Source organism: Tinamus guttatus, unplaced genomic scaffold, assembly GCF_059628265.1.
Source record: "Tinamus guttatus ecotype Peru unplaced genomic scaffold, ASM5962826v1 Tinamus_guttatus_pri_ptg000125l, whole genome shotgun sequence".
Classification (NCBI taxonomy): domain Eukaryota; kingdom Metazoa; phylum Chordata; class Aves; order Tinamiformes; family Tinamidae; genus Tinamus; species Tinamus guttatus.
In genome coordinates this window covers 3,445,264-3,471,217 of record NW_028288659.1, presented here as the reverse complement: position 1 = coordinate 3,471,217, position 25,954 = coordinate 3,445,264, and the positions used below count along the sequence as shown (strand labels likewise).

General features: G+C 43.3%; 1 protein-coding gene across 2 annotated transcripts in view; it reads right to left on the bottom strand.

Annotated features, from left to right (window-relative positions):
• Positions 1-6,286: 6,286 nt before the first annotated feature.
• Positions 6,287-25,954, bottom strand: part of BCL2L13 (BCL2 like 13) — a 34,573-nt gene continuing 14,905 nt past the window's right edge. For both annotated transcript variants that reach the window (XM_088521571.1, XM_088521570.1), the window contains 4 exons: positions 25,712-25,868; positions 22,576-22,645; positions 17,965-18,108; positions 6,287-7,360 (listed from right to left, as the gene is read on the bottom strand). In XM_088521571.1, the coding sequence (XP_088377697.1) occupies positions 6,548-7,360; positions 17,965-18,108; positions 22,576-22,645; positions 25,712-25,868 (1,184 nt within the window). In that variant the 3' untranslated portion in view covers positions 6,287-6,547. The remainder of the gene's footprint in view (positions 7,361-17,964; positions 18,109-22,575; positions 22,646-25,711; positions 25,869-25,954) is intronic.

Sequence of the window (25,954 nt, the reverse complement as noted above, 5' to 3'; positions counted from 1 at the left end):
TACTCTTGATACCTTAGAATTGTTTTAATTCTGGAATATGGCTGTGAAAAGAAGGGACAGCAATGTAGATAGGCTTTCATAGACTAGCACCGCAATGCCATTTATGAGCGGCCTGCCAGCACCTGCCAGGAGTAGTGCTTGCCCTTTATTTTGTCGAATAGGTGAGGTGGAGGGGGTATTTTTTTATTTTTATTTTTCATTAGCAGACTTAAATGCAGGTGCCTCCAGAGGAAATGCCATGGCCACAGGGCCTGGCCTCTCAGTTTACCCTCTGAATGGTGCGTTCTGCTTTAGCCACTGCCTTCCCCACCCTGGTGCTGCCGCTGGGGCACGGTGGATGTTGATCATTCCCTGCAAGGCCTTGGCTCTAGAACGGGTGGTTCATCAGCATCGCTCACCAAAGCAGGGGAGAAAACATCTAGATTACCTCAGAGCGAGCTGACTGCAACTGGAAACAGTCCTGGAAGAGGTAGGGTAAGGTTCAGTCTTAATGGTTGTAGTCTTAATCCACAGCAGCTATGCTTGCTTGAGAAATGCAGCTAACGCAGAAAATTACAGGGGTAAATTGTTTCAGGGAGCGCAGTAATCTGGACACGCTTGAGGAAAAAATGTTTTTTAGCTTTAGAATAGCTTGCTGCAAAGAAAAACGAGCTATTGCCCATGAATTGGGAAGAATACCTGGCATCTCTGACCACGTCCCTCCTGCATTCACATCTCAGGGCTGGTGTGCTGTTGAGCAAAAGAAATGACTCAGGTGTCACACAGGGTAGCTGAGGCTTCATCCAGCTCCCTCAGAACTTTGAGAATGTAAATATATTGCTTTTTTTAAACATAAATAAAATTGTCATTTCCCATGGCAATGCAGTGCATAAGAGTTTGAATTTCTACTCTACCTTTTAAAGGAGTTGTCGTGCTTTGTGCAAGTTCTTACATTCCGTGCACTTAATAGTACTTAGGAGGCAGCTAGCGCAAGGGAGGTGCGCTTATTCCTAACGCCTTGAAGTCATCCTGAATAAGTGAAATTGCTGGTGGAATTTTTGTTCCACTGCACTATAAGTGGGGAGGGGAGGAGCACAGAAATAGTCCACACAGTGTTTTTGAAAACTGTACCATTTATTAAAGTGCAACCTGGGGGCATGGTCTTACAGCAGTGTCCCATTGGCAGAAGAAAAAAATATACATACCCCTTCGCTTGAACTAAACAATGAAGCTGGAAAGAACTTCCTTTTAAAGGTGGAAACACTTTTATTAACCAAATGGCACAAAAAGCTTTAGACAGTTCTCCCCAAGAAGGCTGCACTTACATTAAAAGGAACAATATGACCAGTTCCTTGGGTGACTGGTGACTTCAGGACACGTCAGGGTATCTTCCCGCCAACAGGCCCCTGGGGAACACAACCCGAACCCCCTGCAAGTCAGCCCCTGGCTGTCTACACCCAGCAGAAGCCCAGTGGGAGATATCCCCGAACATGCGTCCATGAGTCAGTCCCAGGAGACTTTGCTGCTTATCAGAATCAGGTGGCATTCTTTTGGTCTGAGTGGGTTTTAGCCTTGTAACACTTTCTTGAATAAAAGCTTATAATGCGAGTTAAAAATGGGGAGAAACCCCCTAAAGATACAGCAATAAGATGCATCCTCTGCAGCTTGTTCTGTCCAAGCCAACAATGTTCCTTTGCCTCCCCTGCAGATACTGCAGCGAGATTGAAAGCAGCTTCCACTGGAAGCTAACGATAGCTTCCCCTCCTCTACAGCAGAACCATAGACCTCTAGCTAGGAGGAAGCAACTCAGCCTACCTAAGAAACCTAGAGAGGGGCAGCTGTTACAGACAAAAAAGTGATGCAGCCACTGAAATGAAGCGGGTAGGAGCTACATCTGTGTTCTGGCCCCCCTGCATGTATTGGTAACACTACAGCCGGCCTCTCCCAGCTGGTGCCATTCTCAGGCCCCAGCCAAGGAAACTAGTCCACGGAGCTAACGGCACCAGACGCAAACGGAGACCTGCTGCCTACAGCCAGCCCTGTGCTCCCTGCTCCAGACTGGCCAGGGCACTAGCTACGCTGCTCTGACACAGGACTGGCTTCAATGCCTTTTTTTTTTCTTTTTTTTTGCACTTCAAAGCACAGCACGAACACCGAGACTCAAAGCAGGGCTGGTCTAGAAACCTCCCTAGTGCAGACTGAGCGGACCAAGCCAAAAGGGACGATGCTCAGCGCATGCCTCCAGGGGGGACAGGAAGCGAGTTTTCAGCCTCCCCTTGCCCCATTTTGCTTTAGAACTCACTTTCCTGCAGGTCTGTAACCTACCCACGTACCGGACCTGTGCAACACAGGAGCTGCCCTTTGCACACCGAAAGCCGTGTGCGTCATGCCAAGAATGAGGAATTTTACTGACAACCTGGGCTAGGCGCATTGCAGTGTCAGCAAGGTGACTGTTCACCCCCAGCTCCCCCACAAGGAAAGGAGAACCACTTTCACAGCAAAGCCTCTAGAAATTACACCTGCAGGTACAACTCTTGCAGCTCGTGTTTGCTCTGCCTCAGTCAATGAAATCCCGTGCTGCTTAGAAGCACTTTTTTGAGGGGTGGGGCAGGCTTTAATATAGGGAAGACTTAGGGCCTTAAATTATTAGACTGCTACAATAATTAATTAAAAATAACTTTTGAAACTCACTTGTTTGGTACTAATGAAATGAGCCATGTGCGACCATTAGAAAACACTGATTAGTTTATTAAAAAAAAAAAAGAGAGAAAGAGAAAAAAAGACAAACAGTCCAACTTCCTTGTTAGCCTAGGTGTGACCAGAGCTGCAGGAAAAGCACAGACAGGGGATCCTGGCAGGAGACCTGGCCCGGCGCCACCGCACGCCCTGCGCCCAGCACTCAACCTTTCCCTTGAAAGGCCCCCCCAGCCTTGGCCCCCGTCTGGGCTGGAAACGCCAGCCCTCACGAAGAGCGAGGGTGAGTGTCTGCAGTGAGCGCCTGCTCGCTCGGAGCCAGGTCAGGGAGCGCCACAGCCATCGGCCCCGCGCCGACACGCGGGGGCTCTTGAGCTCCGCCAACCTCAGCTCCCTGGCGCAGGAGCTTCTCTTGGCTCTTACAGTAGGAGACTCCCTTCCCCCAAGCTCTCGAGCGGCCTCAAGGGATCGGGTCCAGCTTGTTTGGGCATTTCCGTAACAGGGATGGTGGGGTTCAGGCTGTGCCCCCCACGCTTGTTGCTTCAGGTTTGCTCACAAGACCCTTGCCCTCTTCCCAGCAGTAATGCCCAACCGAGCCTCTCCCTAGCCCCCTCGAGTTGAGCATCACTGAATTATAAATCCCAGCACCTCAGCTTAAAAGCCTTTTCCTCAGCAGCTCATTCATATTTAGCATGCTGCCACTTCCCAACGATTTAGAGTGTGGCTTGCAAGCAGTATCTCCAGGCTGCACGCAGAGGAGCGCCGTATTGCAGTAATTCTCAGCTATTGCAGCTATAGCCCTTTGCAGCTTTATCACTAGCTTGAGGACGTGCAGCAGACAGGGATAAAGTGAAGAAAGAACGGGTCAAAGGTAGCCATTTTTGTTAAGGTACAGTCCACTCAAGGACAGATATAGAGGCACTTTCGGGAAAGGGATAAACGACAGGAGTGACAGTCACTCCATATGCTCCTTCTTTCACAAGCACACAGACACTGCCTCTCCTTGAGGAAGTCTCCGGCAGCTACAAGGGTCACCACGCAGCGTAGCAAGCTTGCTGTTCAGCGTCATTACACCATTCAATTTAGGATTCCCTCAGTGTACTTTAAAACGGGGGCGGGAAGGGGAAGATCCACCTGCTAACTCACCCCTCTGCCACTTTCAATGGGCCTGGGCCAGCCCTGACCGCAGGGCTCCACACTGAGCACAACTCCCAGCCACAACCAGCTGACTTCTTTAGCTAATGGAGTGTTCCTAGAGGACAGATGAGCGAGGAACTTTGCAACACGTGATGAGAGGATGGGCGAGACAAGGTTCCTTCTGAATCAGCCTCAGGACAGGAAGCACCGGCAAGGGACCGAGTACCAAAACCTGTCGCTGTGCGGCCAAAGCGCCACTCCGAGCAGCCACGCGCGGGCGCTGCAGATTCACACCCCACTGCAAAAAGCCTGGCAAAACCCCAAGGCGCTTGCTCACCCCACCACTGCGGCCTCCTTGCTCTCACTGCTCCTTCCTGGCAAAGGCACCTTTTTTCAGAGCCCCACTGGGCTCTTTTGTGTCCCCTGGCTTGTGCAGATTTATCTTCTGTCCTGTGCACATCTTCCCGCTCTATCAGTAAAACAACCCCTTTCAGAGGAGAGGGACAGACCCATCCCCACTCACTGCACACAGCAGCCCTGGCCCCACAGGAACAACCAAGCACCCCCTCTGCCAATAAATACTGCTTCAACATCTCAGTTGAGCAACATGTAAACCTCCTTGCGGGTCTGCCACAAAAGGGGTAACAAACAGCACCTCTGCTCCCGAAGGAGGTGCCGAGGGAGAGGACTGCGGTGGTGGGGAGGCAGAAACCTGCCCCTGCGCTGAGCCTGCGGGCACCCAGCTCAGCGGTGACAATCTCAGCAGGACACCAAGAGACAAGAAATCAACTCAGTTCCACAACAGTTCTTGTTTGTGTGTTTTAAGGCCCACCTGCTGCTTTTTGTACACAGAAAAAGAGCGGTCGGTGATCACCACTAAAGCCCAGAACCCCTAAGCTGAGTTCCCTTCCATAGCAAAGTATCTATGTGAGAGTCCTTTCTTGTCAGGATTCAAACAGCTCAAAATCCAGGATGTTTTCTACATAATCCATGATAGAAAAAGCTTAAACCAAAAATTCCCTAGAGTCTGCCAGGTTCTTACTAACTTACCACCATATTGGGATGTAGCAGGGAGAGAAAAAAGTAGCAAGAGGAAGACCTCGTGCTAAATTGGAGAATGTGCTAAAATCTCTGTTATCAGATCGCTTAAGGAACAAGCTCATTACAAGCAGCACAGTAGGTAAGGTTGTATTTTTTAAAAAAGGAGCTTGTCTTTGTGCTTTGTGGAGAGTAAGCTGACAGTAAGCAAGCTCCCATTTCAGCTTTTACATTATTCCAAGTTCCTTCTCACCTGCCTCCACCTGCCCTAGGCCTCAGTGCCAGCATAAACCCTCCGGGATGGTCAGTAATTTTGCCTGGAAAATCTAGGATCTTGCCCACGGAGAAAGCTGCAGTACAGAGACACAGAAGTGCACCGTGAAGCAGAACGCTTGCAGCGGACCTGGCGTAACCAGCACGTACAGCGAGACTTGAAAGGTTTCCCTTCGGAAGCATCTGAGTGGTGACTGCCGGAAGGAGGAGGGATGAACTTTTTCCAGAGCAACTTTCTCAGCATTTGTGAATCTGGAAGTTCAGCTAGTTACAGGTTCAGGGCCGCAAAAGAAACTGCAGCGAACACCACTCAGGGTCAGGCCAGGAACAGGCACACAGAGGAGATATTTAATGCTGTTTTGTTAGTTACTAGAATCCAGTACCGTAGGTGTCTGGGATTTTGTCACAGCCGAGACCAAGTTAGGACTAGATACACTCTGTGCTTAACTTGTGAGAGACAACAGAGACTGCAGCATGACACAGGACAAAACAGCATTCAACCTTTGCGTTTCGCAGGCGGCACCGGCTCATGCCTCCCTTCCAGGCGGCCTTGCCACCTGTTTGCTGCACGCTCGCTCGTATCAAAGTGCTTGTCAGAAGGGCCCCGCGTCCCGCCGGGCTGCTGCGTCTCTGGTGACCGGCGCGTGGCAGTAACGCAGCGGGGCAGGGGGTGCTCAGGCCAGCAGGGAGCACCGCCCGCACCTCCGTCACTGGCAGCGGCGCCGTCTCACCTCGCCGCTCCCAAACGCCAGCGCGCTCAGGGATAACCCGGCCACAGAGAGGCAGCGGCTTTACAGCACGGGGCCCCGATGCACGTCGGGGCCAAACCCGGCGTGAGCCAAGAGGTAAGATCAGCAGCCTCCCCCCGGCGCCGAGAAGGAACCCGCAAGGTTACGAGGAGCAGCGCCGTACCTGAGAGGAAGCCGAGCCACGGGGGAGAGCAGCCTCTCGCTACGGGGTCGGGTTGGCTCGTGTTGCTCGAGCAGGGCTCGGGGCTGCGCAGGGAGGGGACAGGACAGCACAGCTGCGACAGCGGGTCCGTCTGCGGAGCGAGAAACTCCAGGGGTTGGCAGCAGCTGGCTCTCCCCTTCCCCTGGGGATTCTCCGTTCCAGTTCCTAGAGCACGAGCACCCCTTGCTTCAGCACCTGCGCTTAAGTTCTTAAATTTGCAGAGTTTTTTTCTTTTATTTTTTTTTTAAAAATACCCCCCGTACTTTAATCACGAAAAACCAGTCCCCACCCTAAATCTACTAAAAACATGATTGTCCATAGCTGGAGGCTTACTGAATAACCTCACCCCACCACCATTAAGTTACTCAAGTGTCCAATTAAACAGCAGGCAGCTCAACCCTTAGTTAACACAACTACAAATATTGGATAATGCTCTCTCTTCTCTCCCCCCTCCTCCTCCTCCTCAAGAAAGCTGTTACTTCTTCCTAAGCGCCAGCGCTACTCCAACTGCTACAGCTAATATAGCCACTGCAGCAGCCCCACCGTACAGCAATATAGATTTCCCTTCGGGCAATAAGATAGGCTTCTCCTCTGCAGTGGAGGACTTCTCTTCCATCTCTTCCAAGCGGCCCTCTTTCCCCACTTTTTTTTCCCCTGGAAGCAGTATTTTCTCAGATTCTGGTGCAGCCTTTTCTTCTGACGGCGCTAGTTTTGGACCAGGTTTACTTAAGATGGGGATTTCAGGTTCCACAGGCTCTTCGGCCACTCTTCCCTTTTCCTCCTGCTTCGTACGCAGAAGCACAGAGGGCTGCGCCTTTTCAGCGGCCCCGATTGCAGCTTCAGGCTTTACCTCCTGTGAAGAGGCCGGGGGCTCGGGGAACGCCGCCTGCACGGTCTCCACAGCGGCCGCGGGCACCACCGCTTCCTCGATCCCCTCCGGTATCTCCTCCTTCTCCACGTGAACGATATCGGAGTTGGAAGAGTTGTTCTCGCTCCGTTCTTCGCCCCCTCCATTGCTATCCAGGCTTTTGACTTCTTCAGGATCCATGGCCACCTGCTGCCAGGACTCGGGCCCCAGGGAGACGGGCAGGCTCTCCGTGTGCCAGCTCTGGCTCGCGGACAGCGAGACGGGCAGGCTCTCCGACTGCCACGACGTGGTCACCGTCGGGGACTCCGGGGGGCTCACCTGCCCCGAGTTGTCACTCGTCAGGATGTAGATGTCATTACTGTCCTCCGCGATGATCCCTGGGTACTCCTCCTCTTCGGACTCCAAAGTAAAGACTGTCCCCTGCAAAGGAAGAGGAGGACAGCGCGTGAGCCGCGAGTTCAGCAGTTACGCACCACGTACAGGGAGGACAAGGCATCTGGAAACACCAAGTCTGGCAGCAAGATCAGAGGGCCTCTACAGAGCAGCATTTGTCTGACCTACATTTTAAAAGTGCTTACAGAAGCCAGATGGTCCTACTGGGATTTCCAGAGAGCAGGACCACTTAAAAGAGCTTTGCTGTGAGCCCTTCCTTCCCTTGAAGGTACTGCATCACTCAGCACATCACCAAAATGTATCATTAGTAACCAGAAAAGACGACAAGTCCAACCTTAAGTTCAACACAAGAGGCACACGAGCCCAGCTGAATCTCTGTTTTGTGCAAGTGCTCCATACGGTTGGCCATTTTTTTCTGTATGTTAATTTTATTGCATTTTACAGTGTTATCTGAAGTCTGCGTTTCTATTTTGCAGCAACAAGCTATAATTTATAGTGATTCCTTGGTAGGAAAATATGCCATGAACACAGGGCCTACAAGTGAGTAGTTTCTAACTTGTGGTGGGCACAGCAGAAGAATTCATAGTGACTTTGCCAGCAGCAAGTGTTTTTCTGCCCCACAGAAAGGCAAGAACTCTCGACTCTCCATGAACACACAAGTACTTTCTGTAGAGCTACTAGACACACTGCAATTCTCCACTTTGCTAGAACAGGGAACGATCTCCAAAAACAAACAAGTAAAAACCCCAGTTGGCAGGCACAGGGGAGAAGTATAAAGTTGGGACTTGAGAGATTTACGCAACTTATAGACAGTAACGTGGTGGAGATTATCACTATATCCCTAAACTTTCTGGCAAGGGGTCAGGGGTGGTGGATGGTGTGTGGTCCCTCTAACCATTCCCCCAAACACCCTGATGTTCTGCAAAACTCAATGGACTCACTCCTGGAGACGCTGCAGCGCTGGCTGTAGTGCAGTAGAGCACCAGGAAGATAAGGATTTCATAACTTACTGGTATTACAGAGGGGATCTAAATAACATCTTAGATCACTGAATTTGGAAGATGTGTGTGCACTAGAAAAGCATTTTGGAGAACACTTTAAAAGGAACTTTTCTTGGCAAACTGCTTGGATGTCAGAAGCATCACTTGGATCAGTAATAGATTCAGAAACTCTGAAGAGAAAGGATAAACAAAATTTCTCAAGGGGAAGGTTAGAAGTAATCAAGCTGTTCAACTAAACAATTAAAATGCCCACAAAGTCTTGATTCAGAAGGAAATAAAAACTAATACTGCATTATATTTATGAAAATGTTTAGACATCACACATACGTCAAGTTCTCTCTTACAAGCAGTAACTGAGAATTCAAGACCCCAGTAAGCTCTTTAAAATCTTATTTGGAAAATGAACATTTTTCTAATGCAGCTCGTACCACAGAAGAAAATGGACTTCTATGATCTAGGAAGAAACAAGTGCCCCAAAGTAAGGGCACAGTAAAAGATGACCAAAGAGGAGTAAGTGAAAATGTTACCGAATCCAAGGAGACCAAGTACAGACAACTGCAAGCCAAACTTCCTCCACAGTGTATAGGACCCGAATTAAAAACATCCACAAGCATCCACCTTTTGTCTTGTTCTGGAATGGGATGAAACTCCTGTTTTCCGAACTGGACACTCAAAATCAGAAGCAGGTCGGTCCCACTAGTTAACTTCAACCGCCTCATGTTGAGCTTGCAGAGTAAGCCGCCTGCCCAGACACTTTGAGATTTTACATCTGCTCCTGTCATCACTAGGATTTTCTCTGGATGTTGATTAAGAAAGAAGCGGCCTCACTGTAATATATACTTATATATTACTGTATATACTTACATATAATGTATATACTTATATACACATGTATATATATATACACACTAACAAGGACATACAATCATAGGAAATTCTGTATTTCCACAGGTTTTACAGATTCAGAGGGATTGCCATTAAATGATGAAATTCTTGTAAAATTTGCCATCTCATGAACTTCTGACACTGTCCTCCTCTCCACTCAGTATTACCCTTCAACAAATCATAACCAATTTATTATCATAACTCAGAGCCCATCACGACACAAGAGACTGCATTTGTAACATGATGCTAGTGGAAACTGGCATGGAAAGACACTCCACTTAACTGTGTTCCTGTCTTAACAGTTCTCGTCTTAACATACCTCTGGAAGGGCAATTGCTTAAACACGAAGCATCTGAACAAAACATTCTGAAATCCAGCTATGTTTCTACAGAACTCTGATGTTTGCAACAAACTTCTTTCCAATGATACACTAAAAATCAACTGCCACTTTCACACAGATACGCTCCTCGCAGCGCACAGGCCAGGTCAGGGCACAGGCCAAGCGTAGCATGGAAAGCTGCTTTGGAGAAGGTAAGGGAATGCAGGATGGCTGTAACGGGAATACGGGCAATCCTTGGCATCTTGCAGATTTCGCTGAGACTGTACAGACATGAACGTGCCCATTCCTCCTCCTGCGCAGTGAAGGCCTGAAGAGGTTCAAGCATTTCTTTTCCCAAATTGTGAAAAATGAATTGACTCCATCAGAGTTTTGGGGGATTCCTCATGAATCAGAGCCAGCTACAGAGGGATATTTCCCTTCTGTAGCAAGTCCAAACAGGCCAACAATTGCCAGTGTCTCTCGGACAGAATTCTTGAATCGTGAAGAGATAGACGGCCCAAGGCTGAAAAATCTGAGAAACCTAAAATACTGAGTGTCAACCTCTGATTTTATTACATCCTCATCAAAAGTGTTTGATGACATAGCAGGAATTATGTAACATGCAAAATTAACAATTCTTGAGTTGAGCTATTCAGAAAATCAAGAGGACAAAGGTAGGATTTGTGCTGAATGGGTTAGAGGTTGCATTCTTTTTTATTTTCTTTTAAAAGAGCTGCCGTAAAAACTCAGTGACATTTAGGACAATTCTCTCCATCCCTTTACAGATATGACCCAGCAGCAAAGCAAAGCTCCCACAGACAGATAACTCGGGATAGGGCAGACCACCTGGAAGGATCGTTAATAACCAAGGTCTTATATAAGCCACACTTTGTAGATTTAACTATAAATAAGAAACATATGCACGTTTCTCTGCCTGCTTCACCAGACAACGGAGATCAGAGTTCCCTTTTTTCTAATCTGGGACATGAGACTTGCAACTTGGAAGGGCTTTTCCCCATGGGGAAAACCTATGGAATGACTTTGCATTTGTCTGCAGGAGCAAGCCCTTCCCCACAGCCTCAGGCCTCATTCCAGCCACTGCATTTTGAGGGTGGAGTTGCTACAAATCACGATCAGGGGAACTAGACAGTTCCCCTTCCAGTTAGAGAACCATAAGGATGATCCATGGCACACGGTGCAGTCCTGAAGGGAAGATCAACTTGCTTCTGTGGAGGTGGCACTTGCAGATTTAAAAAGTGGACCTCCACAAGTCAACCATTATCCTCACCCTACGTGGTTTGACTTGTTCCACAAGCCCTCTGCAAGCGACAACCCCTTTAATGCTGTATCCTCCACAGTTCTTACGTTCATGTCACAGCCCATACGCATTCATTTGTGCATGGGAATGTGTTTGCCACACACCAAGCTACATTACAAAACTGCAAACTGGTAATAAAATAATGAAAAAAGGCCATGAAAATTGTCACCATAGGCTGAACTCATGAGTTTGGATTCAGCTGTAGTCCTGACAGCATCAGGAATCAGAATTTTGCGGAAAATCCCTCTCTGCTGTGAATTCTGAAAACCACCACCTTTAACATACAGCCAGAAACTGCTGCGTACAGAACACATCAATTTTCAATCACAGTTTAAAGACATTAAGTATAATATACCAATTTAAGTCTTGGAACCCGACCCTCATGGTGACTCTCTTCCTTTACACAGTTTTCTAATGGGGAGGTTTCTTAATAGTTGTATTGAAACAAAGTGACTTACTAACTGTAGTAGTTATTAGTCAGAAAAAAAACCCTCTTAACTCCATAAAAAAGACTTATTTACCACAATCTTAATTTCAGCCTGATTTATCAAAGCTGATGCAAATTGATATTCAAATTAAAATTCAGAATGTCTCAGAGAGATAAATTACTTTTTTTTTCTCTCTAAAAAAATAGTGTTGCTTATGTAATGGAGATGTTATTAGATAAGGAATGGAAAAAAAGAGGTGCACATTAAGTTATCTAACAGAATATTAAGTGCACCTTAGATTAGACTTTTAACACCCAGCCCTATGAACTACTGAAGAACAGATGCCTGCCAAAAGACTTTCTGGTTATTGTGGAAGCCCTAAAACTTTAAGTGTGACAAAGCTTAACGTTTTAAGAATCAGCAATTGAAAAGCTGCCAAATTATGTCTGATTTGACAAGTATCAAACTAGTTCCTCTGCATAATCTTTCCAAATCTTTAAATACGAAGGAAGCAGTTTTACTCGGACCCACTCTGCACAGTTCCATGGTACAAGACACCCGGTGAGGGGGGCTCTTCACGCGGGTCTGCCTGCGCCACAGGAATGCGGCACGTGCGGCGACCGGTGCGAGGGCTCGGGCGGCAGCCACGCACCAAGGAATCCACCAGGTAAATCTCTGCCCACACGTTTCTCTGAGCCCTTAAGCCAAGCTCATGAGCAAAGACAAAGCAGAAGTGCATCTCCCGGCTTCCCACTGAACATTTCTGCACTTTCTCTGCTAAAGCAAGCAGACGACCCTGCCAGCTTGCTCACCTGCTCAATGATGCCCAGGTAGCTTACTCTAGGGCCAGCCTTTAGCTAGCAATTAATGTTTGATCTAAAACAAAGATAAAGGTCTAATAACAATCTTCCAAAACAAATACTCTCCAGTTGAAAGTGTTTTGAAAAGCCTGACTGGTTTCTCTAAAGCAGTTCTTAATGAAATTTAAACACACAAGTGACAGCTCACTTTCTGCTCACACTGCTACTGAAGTGCAACAATGACCCCATGAAGAAAGTCACTCAAAATTCAAAAGTCTCATATCACAAAGCTGGATTTTGTCCAGCACGGGCAAAAATTATATACACTGCCCAGACAGGAGTGCCACCTTGTGGAAAAAATCTGTTCTACTTTTGTTATGTTTTCTATTTTTTCCTAAAACAGGTTCATATAAAATCCCCAAGAAGAAAAATGCCTTGAAGTACAGGAGGAAAAGCTAACAGACTGGGCAAGGAAAGTGGCAAGCTCCAGAAAAAGAGTCTTTACTACTTTACTACAACAACAACAAAAAAATCAAAAAAAATTCCAACATAGTTGGGAAGTTTAAGTTTCTGATTTTACCTTGTAACACACCCTTCAAATGGAAATGAGGTTCATTCAACGCTTTCTTCACACTGATAGCCTCACAGCAACAACATAAAACCACTAGAGACCCACCAAACGCATTCCTGCTTACAGTCTAGCCGTGAACAACAAAAGGCAGTGAGTCAGGAACTGGCCCGTGTCCAGGAACCAGAGCTCCCTCTAAGGAATTAAGCAAACTCCCCACACTAACAAATTCCCCCAGAGACGGGAATGCGGACGCCGCGTGATTCCTAGCGCTAGATCAGGAGCAGCCTTCCCCCTGCAAAGGGGGAGCCCTCCATGGCCACGCCAGAGCCGCAAAGGCTGCACCCACAAACCACCCGCGTGGTCGGACGGCTTCACTGCTGCCTAAAGCAATTCAAGCTGCAGATACCAGTCAGCCTGTGCCTCGGGATCCAGCCAGACTCCCTTACGCCTCTTCAGAAAGCAAACTCCTCCTGAATTCAGGCTACCTGACTGCTCCGCCAAGCCTCCAGAGATAGGTATTAGAAAAGGGCCAGCAAGCAATGAACAGATCTAAAATAACCTTACAAAATCGAAAGTAACAAAAAATTCCCATGCATCTAGATATTATTCATCAATGTACAACCTGTTTAGATAGGGGGAGCCAAGAAAAGCACAGCAGAACTCACAAAAAGAGACCATAACTGACTTAAAACTTTTTATAAAATTACACACACACACGCACACACACACACACACAGAAAAAGCACAGGAATCAAACCAAAACACCCTGATATCACTGCCACTGCTTTCAGCCCTTTGGGGAGTATTTTAGTTAGAATAAATAGCCTGCAGAAATGATCCCATTCCTTCGCCTTCCCTCCAACATACCCTCCACTATCCACAAGAGTCAGCTCCAATTCAGAACCTTTTGAGATCTTGCTTTTAGCTGCTTAAACTCAAGTAAATCCAATAATTTAGAGACCATTTCTTCATACAAATTGGAAGAGCCTTAACAAATGCTATCTGGGGAGCAGCAGGAGGTAAGGGGTGAGAAGGGAGCAAAAGCAGATGTAGTTGCTTGGTCACACACCATTTAAGTTCCTGTTCTTTCAACCACATGTATAAAAATATACCTATTCTAGTACCAAAGCAGTTGCAATAGAAGTGGACATTCACTGACACATTGCATGAGAAAAGCATGAAGTATAATTATTTTGAAAGGAAATCTCCTTCTGTAGTTAAGACTCTTCTTTCTTGCATCTCTACCCTCCTAGAACAACTTATCTTCTCTCCAGCACAGCACGTCCATGGATTTCTGCACTGTCATTCTCCAGGCAGGCACCTGGACTGCTGCGGAAGGAGATCGTAATCTCCAACAACGCAAACTGCCTACCTCGCTTCCCAAGCATCACAAGGACCTCTTTACTCCCCTTTTCCTCACAATTTTAAGTCCAATACATAGATTATTCAATCAACAGCAGCATAGAAAATGTCAAAAACAGTAGAAAAGTACCAAACAAAACACTGGAGACAGAGCAACTTCTCTAAGGTCCAAACAAGAAACTACAAACACTAAATTTACTTTACCCTCTTCAACACAGGCTAATGACTAGTTAATTCAAAGTCGAATTCCAACACTGTTAACACATGTCTCTGGGAAAGCAGAGACAATTTCAGTCACGGGTCACAAATGCAAAGATCAGTCTCCTTCTCAAAGAAGGAAGGTTATTCCTACAGCCCAACAGGCCCAGATTACATGCACTTATTTCAGCTTTTTCAAACAAGTAAAAAGCAGATGAGCTTGTAACATGAACAGAAAAAAAAGAGAGCAGTTAGCTTCCAAGTAGCCTTATACTTTCTCCCTTCTTACAGCTATTTCCAGATTATTTCAAAACAGATGAAGTCTGGCCATGAAAAACAGTATATGCAGAGCTGGAGGAAAAAAATAAACTACTTGAGAGGAGAGGGAGGAGAGGAGGAAAGAGGAAGAAAGTCCTTACCAACCGACTAGCCTTACTGTGCACTTTTCCAGGAGCCCAAGAATTGCTTCTGATGCAGCAGTTTTCAGTCCTTGAGAAGCAGAGACCAAGCAAGATAGGGAGGGAGGGCGGGTGGGAGGGGAGAGGGTGGGAGGGGAGGGGACAGCATAAACACTGCATGCCAGTTTGGAGAGCCCTAGCATTGCTCTCGGGAAGGGGAACTAAGCTGCTGCCAGATCAAACTGGGAGCTGCTTTGCGATAGTTCAAAATGATAAGGGAATGAGATTTTAGAGCATGACCGTTTGTGTTCAAAACCTAGAATCGGGAGGAAGAAACATGTATCCCCACATGGAGAACTTAAAGGAGGCATGACTTTGGCAAAGAGAGACCATCCTGACAATAAAAGTCAAGCAGAATAAATGCAAGCGCTGCAGCTAAACCTGCCACTGTAAGAAGTGAAAGAGGACTAGCCAGAAAAACGGAGAATTTCCCTGCTTTCCTATAGCCCTCCAAACTCAACTTGCATCTACCTTCAAATCTGAGAGACTGCAAACAAGATGGAGTTATCCTTTCAACTCTCCATTCAGAGATATTTTTGTGACAGCTGCATCCAAACAGCATACAGGACTTGAGGACAGAAACACCTTTTTTGTAGACCTTTCACTTAAAGCTGTGAAAAAAAAAAAACGGGGGGAATCGGGGACAATGCAACACAGAGTGCATGCTTGATGTTTTTGTATCAAGTACAATAGTACACAGTATCAAAGCATGTGTTAAAAATAGACAGGCCAGCCATTCCTCCACCAAACAGTCAACCGTTACAACCCAGCCTCACTCCACGATTAAAAGTTAAATCAATTATGCTTTTAGTGCATGAATGTAGCTGGGGAAGGGGCTGCTCGGTCTTGTAACATATCATAGCATCCACAAATCTCTACAGGACAGAGATGAAAGATCCCAAAAGATACTTCTAGGCTCAGAGTTACCTAGTTCTCACAAAACGCACTCCTGAAATCTACTGCACTGCTGAACAGTTTCTTAACCTTCATTTCCTTGGGCTAGCAACTTTGCTTCTGGTAAGTACTCCTTAATCAGATGCTTTCCTGGACCTACAAGCCTCCCATGCTCACAAAACCACTGGAAATCTGGCACACAAATACAATCTCTGGAGCTCTTCAAACTGCTGAGCAGCACACTGTGATGCAGCAAAAACACTGTGAACCACTGTGTTAATATCTCAATAAAATCCCACAGGAAAAGCAGCTGAAAAGAGGATGGGCTGAGCTAGCCCCTTTCATTTCTACTGGCTACCTCCCTACTGGTAAATTTAGGGTTCACTTGAAAAACTGAGGAAGATTTCACACGATCCCAAATTGTGCCACAGCAGGAGAAGGAACCTGAGTGACTGCAGAATTTTTCAGGTCTACCCTTGAAAATAGATTCCTGTAAAGCTCTCCTCTACGCCTCTTCTGTCAGTCCACAGATCAATAGATATGCAGTTCTGGTATTTTTTCATTAAATAAGCTCTGAGCAGTTCCAGGAAAGACCTATTTGATATTTACACCACCCCGGGACAACACAAAACCTAAACCTCTTGCTATCATAGCAATCTCATTTACTGGAGACTATTAGGTTTATACATCATCCTTATGACTCCAGCAAAGCATCTGACAACTTGATCTGCACACAACTCCTGTAACAGATACTTATCTTGAAAAATGCAAATCACACACATCACAGCCGACAGCACGCGAGGTAGCTCTCCCCCCAGCCCTTCTCAAAACACAAACAACTCTTCTACCTGCATTCTGCTCCCTGCTTTCAGTCCTGCCATCCCCAGAATACGCTACAGATTCAGAACAAATCGAGAAGCAAGCACCTCACCCAGTGAAAATGAACACTGTCATTATAAGAAATGGCAGAATAAACCCATGCACTCCCTTCCTCCAAGTAAAACCAAAGGCACAGTCGGTTCCCAGCCCTATCCCCAACGCAACTCACAAGGGTGCTGCTGTCTTAATTCAGCTGGAAAGTGTTTTCACCACCTTGCCTCTTTCCTTGCCTTTTCTGCTGCTTCAAAAATAGCTCTGGCTTGTTTGCTGTACCGCTTATGTCAGTTTGATTTTATGCCTGGCTGGGTGTATAGAGCCAAGCTCCGAGCCCAATGAACACCGACTGCCCAGATCTGTGCACACATGCCCAGCCACACAAACACAAAGCATATCCCCACGCTGGAAAGCTGCCTGTTTTCAGAGGCTGTGCACTGTACTAAGTCTGCCTATAGCAGGCCTCCAAAAGGGGCTACAAAACAAAGCACGGCCTTTTCTGAGAGACAAAAACAAAACAAAACAGTAGTCTTACATGGGCCTTAGTACTAACACCCATCTGTCTTAAAGGCACAAGTAAGGATGTTCACTGTACTGAAAATGCTCTGAAATCCTGATGCATTTATCAAATGGACTAACATCCAGGTGTGTGCTGTTTACAATTCTTTCCATCCATTAAAGATGAATGAAAAATCCTTTTAGGTTTTTAAAAACCATTACTAGGAAGGGAAAGGGTAAAGGAAGGTACAGACATGTCAAAACTCCTCAAAAGAACTACAGGTAAAATCTGAAATGAGAGAAGCTGAATGAGATTTTTCCTACTAACACTTTTTAATCACCGGATTTTCCTAACTTGTTTTGTTTTTTTAATTACACTAAATCCACTTGCCGGAGCCATTTCACTAATCCCAGATTAATTCTGTTCAAATCTGGCATCCTTACCAAACCTAGCAATCTGGAGTTCAACCTCCTTCAGCACAGCTCTACCTTCCAGATCCAGCTCATCGACTATGATCAGATAAAATGAAGAGTTAAACCATAAGAAGGGCTTAACTCTGACAATTTACAAGTATCTGGTACTTTCCAATGCAAACCTTGTAAGAACACATTTTTTAATGGCAACTTTCTCAGCATGCTATGACTCAGGAGCATAGCTCATCACGAATTTAAGATTTCCACACGGAAACACAATACAAAGGCATCTTGATTATTCATTATATCCTATGCATGCTCCCATAGCACTGTAAAATCCATTACACATTATCTATCTTATCACTTGTTAAATTAAAACCGCCAAATACTTACTAAAAGGCTGAAATTTAAGAGGAAAAAATAATGTAACACTTCACTAGAGCATGAGGACAGCATTAAAAAGATGAGTCTCTCTTCTTTTTCTGAGGCAAATACATCCTTCTTTCACATGCTTACTCCTAGAAATCTCTCTTTCACAGCTACCAAGACTAGGACCACACAGTAAAAAATAAGCTTTGAACAGAATATGGAAATTAAATACTGTCTTCTTACCCATCCTCCTTGTTGAATGATATAGTCTGCAGAATAGTCTTCTAGATATGTCACCCCGAAGTTCACAAGTGCACTCAGTGGTTCCTGGCCCCTTCTGGTCAATTCCATCAGAAATTGTTGTAGCAGAACCAAAGGCACCAAGACCTGCAAAAGACAAGAACTAAGGATGAATACAGAAAGCATCATAAATTCTGCTGTGCAGGTGAAATGGAAGAATTCATGCAGTCTAGAGAAAAGTTACAGCAGTATCTCCACAAGCATCTTGTGAAGACACAAGCTAGGTATAAAATACAAGACAATAGCCAAAAAGCTTTTAATCTCGCAAGCAGACTACAGGGTAACTTAAGATTGTCAGAAAACAGAACTGCAGTGGTTTCTTGAGTCCCTTTTTTCCCCAGCGCATGATTCAGGTAAAGAAGCAGAACAGATCCAGAAGCAGAACTTGCAACTCCAGAAGTCCTGAAATACATCATCATCAATAGCTTGAACGAATAAACATCCAAAATGCATTTAAACAGCAAACTCAATTTTTCTTGAATACATGTACTGCATCAGAAAGTCTCTTTAGAAGTTCACTCTCTCTATTCAGACAGGACAGAAGCAAACAACTTTCCACAGCATCAAAACATTACAGGCATATTTAAAGTGACATACACAACCCTCTCCATGTTAAATCCTCTCACCTAAACCAAATTTAACACATACAGAATTTCCTCCCTCACCTCCAACTCTCATTCCTCCCTCCAAACCTTTTATGATTCAAATTAATGCTCAGCCCTATCCAAATGTGAATTACTCTGGAAAATGCAGTACCCTGTGAACCCAGCTCGTTCACATTATACACCTCTTCCAGACACTCCATTCTGAAGTTTCATTTTTCATTGCCTAAACAACAGGCAGTTGAAGTTTTACACTTTAAACTTATTCTCCTAGAGCACCCAAGCAGCCCTCAGGACAAGTTTATATGCAGTGCTTACCAAGTCCAGAAAAAAACTGTTATGAATTCAAAGTCATTAACATCTGAAAAAGCCCTTTTATGACACAAGAGAAAAATACTTTAAAGCTTTACTGTGCCTAGTTTGTGAGAACTGCATCACACATCTATTCTCTATAAAGGTGGCAGCAGGCCATTGCAGCACTGCACAAGGGAGAATGGTGCCCCAGGTAAATACCACTGCTTAGATGGAACCTCAAATGCCTGCTTCCTTTCCCACCAGAAGGCTGACATCCCAGTCACCTGATTTTCTTTTCTGTAAGTCTCCTCTCATTACTGTTCCCAGATGTTGTATTTTAGCATGCAAAGGATGGAGGAAAGAGCATAGCAAAAGCAGGCTGGGTTTGAGACTTGTTCTAAATCTACAGTACAGTTACATTCAGATGGACACTAAAATAGATGGGATCTTAAAAATGCTTGTGATGTGATAAACTTAAGATATTTGAGATAATTAACAACTGAGAGAGTGCAACACTACAAAGGATATATTATATTACTTACTTCTAGAAAAAGAAGTTAACACTTCATTCATTTAACTAGGAATGAGACAGTATTTGAATTTTAATAGCTTTGGATTTGGGGTTTTTTTTTTTGTAAATAATCTCAAACCAGAGACAGAAAAGATGCAAGCTTACAGTTACACGGAGGATTGCACAGAGCAGGTCAAGGAGAGCTTAAGTGTCAGAAGAAACTTAAATCTTTTTGGATTAGAGAAAAAAAAACATCATGTTGTCAACGCTAGATGTCTTTCAGAGGCTCTGGGCACACCCACATAACTCCGGGATGGCAAAAACAGTCAGATCTCAAAAGATTTAACATCTACTTGAAGCTAAAGCAAAGAGAAACAAAGGCAAAACAAGACTGCTTAGGAAATTAAGGGAGATCAAATGTTGGCACACTGAACATGATGGTTGCTTTCTTCCTTTGCCAATTTAAACATCTAATCCATTCTCTCCTCCCAAATTTAACCAGCCTCTGGCAGGCCTTAGGGGCAAGAGACCAAATTCAGGCCCTAATCTTCAGTCCCAAGCACACCAATACACAGAGTCTGGTTTTGCTTTTTCACTGAAATCCCTGGAATGTTGTCTGCTTTTGAGATCTGTAGCAGCAGGAGTGGCTTTGCACAATACTACCATATATTCAGTAAAAGAAATTAAGTTTATAGTACTTTGATAAAGGTTAACCATAGCCCTTTTGTATATAAGGGTAGCTAGATGAGTGTCAATGAGATTTTAACGAGACCAAAGTAAAATTATGGTCTTAAAGCAACTGTAATTTTCTCCACCAGTGAGCACAGGAAGGAATGCTAAGGCTTATTTAGATTTTGATCTAAGAAAAAACTTGTACAAAAACAAGCAGAGTGGCCAGAAAATACTTGGTTGGCGAAAGTTTGTAGGGAACCATTAAACAAAATACTACCTTACTATCACAAGCTTTCTGATCACGTAAATTGTTTATTATTGGTTAGGCATAAAAGGGCCGAAGACATTTACTTCAGTTCAGCCACAGGACTTTCTATTAGAGGGATGAACATTCTTTTTGTGCAAATTGACAAAAACAAGCTCAACAGGAGACTTATCTCTATGAAAAATCTCTGGTAGTATTGGGGAAAGTATCTGCAGACAGCTCTCTAACGGGAGTACTGTGTTTCTTGCTTTCCCTCAGATTTTACTGATAATAAACTTTACTATTAAATATTTTTCATATGGAAACCATGTTTATTCATTATCAATTAATTACTTATCCTTATTAATTTATTTGTCCTTCTCTCTTAAAGCAGTCATGGCCTGGGCATATCTTCTACACTAACACTACAACAGTGTTAGCTACAGGAAAAAAGAAGAACATATAACTTAACGATCCATGGCTTCTATTTTTACAGAAATACATCAGTTAATTGTACAAAAGTGGACAAGTTTCCTGATAAGAGTTAACCTATATACACTTTACAGGCTTTCATAAACTGAGGCCTGCATAGCCTCATTTTTCTCCTGTAGACCTGTTAATTAGACCTACACCTAAGTAAGTCTATTTATAACTACATTTCCAAATTATCTTTTTAACAATTTTCACTCTAGAGTAGAAGCTAAGATAGAGTAAGGTTGGAGGAAGGATATCTAGATCTCTTCTATTACGAAAGATGATTCTGATTAAGACAAGAAGAGAATTTAAAAGGAAATGAAATGAATCCAAATATATTCCATCTCCTCAAAACAAGTATTATTAAAGGAACTGCTGGGCATTCCTGAAGCATCAAGGTACATCAAAAACAATACCAAAGATATTGTATTAGTCTAAAAATTTTCCACTCTAGTTCGCTTGTGGACTGTAAGTTTTGAAGCAATAAATGTTCTGCATAAGCAAAGATAACAAAGTTATCTCCTGGTTGATGCTCTCAATCTGAAGCCAATGAGGATTCACAAAACCTGCTGGCCACAGAGGCTCCACGAAAGTAGCAGAAATGAGGGCTGAATCATAAAATTGCAAGGGTGGAAGATCAGTTCATTCAGGACTATAGAAGCAAGGCATCTGATCCGAGATGGCATGGAGACACAGTAGGCAACTACGCTGCAGCCACCTTCTTTCTTGAAGCTGAGCCACAATGGCTAATTTTATGCTTGCTTTTAGTTTTTACCAACTGAAGCACAAGCGCTGTGATTCAAATAGGATAAACTGAAAGCACATACACATCAATTATAGTTGCCTGGGTCATGGGCAGTAACTTGTCAAGCAATGTTAACAAACTACTTCAAAATGCCCCCGCCCTTGGTTAGTGGTTAATGCGAGAAACGATCAGTATCTGAACTAAATAGAGAAATCTAGTAAAGGAAATGAAGTGATTCTGAAAAAATACATATATTTTAAAAGAAGGAAAAAAAGGAAGATTTCTTGTTCCAATGCACTGTTACAACTAAACTCTAGCAGTCAATTTGCAATTACATTTGCAAATAAGTGCTTTGTTCTTCTCTTTTCTGGTATCCCCTGAACCTCTCATAGAACGATTAGGATAATGAAGGATGAATAAGAATGATGAATGAAATATGTATCTGAGGACAGTAATTTTATTTTGCATTAAAACTAACAAGTCTAAATGGAGAATCTAAATGGAGACCTTCCTTTTAAAATCATATGCAAGTCTAAATGGAAAGTCCATTTAGATTTGCATATGATTTTAAAAAGAAGCTGCACATCATTTGAGATAGCTTCTCCTGAAACCAGATATACATATAATCTTATGTTTTCTGAACAATTTAAATATTCTGAAGATACTGTTAATTTTTATTTTCACCACTTTTAGCATTGTTTTATATATATTTCAAATGACATATAGGAAACAAGAAATGGTTGAGAAATATTATGAAACCATCCCTCACAGATTTCGGTAGAGTGTTGCTAACACTGTAAATCCCTCCTGGAAATTTAATACTACTGAATAACCTCTGCTTAAATTATCTACAAACTACATAATAAATTAATAGTACCATTCTGAGAGGGAAACATTGCATTCAGAAAAGAAAGTGTGTTCTTTTTATTCATGGTCCTCTGCTACACCTATCTGCACCTAGCAAACACTATCATGGACATCAAATAGATGAGAAAGAAAAGGGGGCTGGTACCTTGTTCCATCCAGTGGCGTGAGCAGCCGCCTCCTGTGTGCGCTCTCGATACTCTTGGTATGTCACTGGCCTGCAGAAGTTAAACCAACACTGAAAGTTATAAAAGGAAACAAAAGAATAAAATAAAATCCTCAGTTTATCTAGAGAACAAAGTATTTTTCCATGTATTACAAAAAAAATTCAAGAACTAACAAGTCTCATATTTCAGTGCAGAAAGTAAGGCACCATCTTCTCCCAGTGGTATAATATTGCAAAGTTGATTAGATGTATTTCATAATAATTTGACAGTCTACAACTTAAAGGACATTAGATAAGTAGGTTCTCTGATGTGCTATCGAAATTACTATGCTCTTGCACAATATCTTTTTTTTATGATCTACAATTTAGGAAATGAAAAAAAAAATAGCCAATTCACATGTGAGAGAGGTGAAAGCAGAGTAAAAGTTTTATAAATTGTACAGACTGTGAACCAACACAGGCTGCTTGATGTGTTAACATTATATTAGGGTTGAAACTTGCAGTTGCAAAACACAGTACTTTTAATCAAAAAAAATATTTATACTTTGGAAGATATCTCACACAAGACTTCTCATTTTAGAATTACCACGTCCCTCCTTCTCTTAACTGGAATGCGGAAACTCCTCTCTTCCATAATCCTTCCATAATCCAACTCCTTCTTCATAATCTCTCTCCAGGATCAAATAGTACCTCAGAGTTAGCGACAATAAAGGTCCTGCTGAGGGACAACACAAAACTTGCTGCTGCAAGAGCAGCTTCCCTGAAGCCAGACCATGGCAGAAGGCAAGCTCTACTTCAGGGAGAAAGTAGAAGGCAGTGTCAGCCTTCAGGAAAAACAAGAAACCCTTCCTGAAGTTTGGGAACCTGTCATGATCTAGCATCCTATTAGGCACTAACACAAATAGGTTTGTTTATATGTATAGCAGAGAAGAGTAAGAATAAGAAATAATTTTGTCAAGTAATCCTACTATAGCAAACATGCGTAAAAGATCAGACTTGGAGGTCACTGTGGAAAGCATAATTCGGGCTTGTTATTTTAAGTGCATTCTCTTAACTTCCTTGGTACATTAGTTCTTTTTAAACTCACATCCAAATGAATCAGTGGGATGAGAAAAGCAACAACAGCTGCAGGAAGGATATTAAGAGATTAAACAGCAGCTCTAGTTCACCTTACAGAAAAGCATGTACGCCATCCACATTTTCACAGGCATTTTAGACTTATTTATATGAACGTCTAATTACATTCACCTATCAGCCTTAGGGCTTCCTGGAGTCTGAAATCTTGTTTTTAGTGAATAAAGACCTAGATAGCAAGGTAACAGTAGTGGGAACCATACTTATATCTCCTGCATAGTACTGAAATGCCTATCTATCTATCTATAGATATGGATATAGATGTTTAAAAATATACTTACAATGGAAGAATTCCCTGTAAGACAGGCAGAAAAACTAGAATATCAAGCTATTAAGAGGTATTTATTAAATTACTCGGGTCTACACTAATGTAATTTTTATAGTCCTCACATAAAGATGTCTCCAAAAAAGAAACAATCTAAGATGTACCAGGCAAGATCAAACACTACTGGATGGACAGCTAGTATTTCCTTACTTACACTGTAAAAGATGTTTAAACTTTTATTTAAAACTTTTTATTTGCACAATACTGTTACTTAAATTTATGAATTTGGATACACAAAAAGGATGAGCTGCAAAATCTTTCTGCTAACTTTCCAACCTGTTGCCGGTGTGCTTTTTTTTAAATGGACAGTGAGATATTGTTCAAAATAACCATTCCTTAGAAGTTACTAACTGCAAGTTTTTAAGGTCATATGGGCAAATACCTAACCTGTAAAGACAGATAAGCTGCGAATTCTGGAGGAGCACCAGCAATACTTAACTAGTAGCTAGTTAAGACTAGTAGCTTAAGGAGAAATACACAGCACATGCACTGATTTCTGTGGCTAAATAATTTTTAGTTTACACAAGATTTAACTTTCTTTTTTTGACCCTAGAAAACTACATGGAGAAGCATACGTTATATGTATGCTTCTGAAAATTGGTCATAAAAAGTCAACAATCTTTGCTGGCTACTATAAGAAAACAGGCTAGTTAAGTAATAACTTCCACATTTACAACCTCTCAAAGATCTGCCAGAGGGAACCTTCATAAAGGCACAATGATACTTCTCCAGCGTCCATATGGAATACTTAAACCTCAAAATAGAAAGTTTAAAGTAGGTACTGGTATCTCAGCTTATAGCATCTTGCTATTTAAGTATTTCATGAACAGCTATGCAAATCTGAAAGAGGAGTACTACAGATTCACAGCTCCTTTAGAGACAAGTCAGTTAAACTAATCCACAAAACGTATATAGTTCAGACAGCCACCTTCTAAAGCTGCCTTCACATCTGCATTTATGTAACGATCCCTGACTAGCACCTTCCAACCCCGGCTCTCTACAAACACATTCTGGAGGTCATTCAGCATACTAGTCTGATTTTCAATGGAGATAGTCATTCATGCAGCTCCCTTAGAAATCAGGCTAGTAATTCATATTAGAAAAAGAAAAATCACATTAATCAATATACTGGGATGCCCAGTACTATTTTCTATTTAAGTAATAAGCCTAAAACGAAGGGACACTTTCTAATGCACTCAGCTTAGCCAAGTGTCCACACTTGCTTCAAATGTGTGTCCTGGATGCTGGTCATAACAGCATCAAACTACCTTCAGGCAATTCCTCCTCTCATTCTGGGCACAACTACAAACAAACCCCCAGCCCCACTTTCTCTATAAAGTAGAAGTTGATCATTTGGCTACAGCCCATCATCCATGATAGTGTCAATAGCAAATGGCACCGTGCAGCTGATAGTTTCAGCAGAAAGTCAAAGTATTTGAATTAATCTCAGAAGTTCAGTGATAAAAGATTACAAAAAAAAACAAAAAACTTCCAGCATTTCAAAGAGCAAATACTACAAAGAAGTAATCAGACTTTACAAAACAAAACAAAAAGAGGCAGAAATGCAATGCAAAAATGCAGTCCTATCTTCAGCATGTCAGCAGTAGCTACAATGCAAATGAAAATGACTTCCTTTTGAACGCAGAAAGGGAAACTCACTTGCTAAGCATGCTCTGTAGTGCTTTGTGCAGATGTTCTTTCAATTCCTGGGACACTTTCTCCCCTAGATGAGCCAGGCAATCTTCTATTGAGCTCTCTGGATTGGCAGGACTGAATACTGGAGAAGTGTGGCAGTCAAATCCTGTACTAGTAAAAGCTGAGAGAAAAAAGATATATAGATACATGTAAGTACACCATCAGTCTCAGATTTCTTATACGACTAGTTAAGCACAACTTGAATCA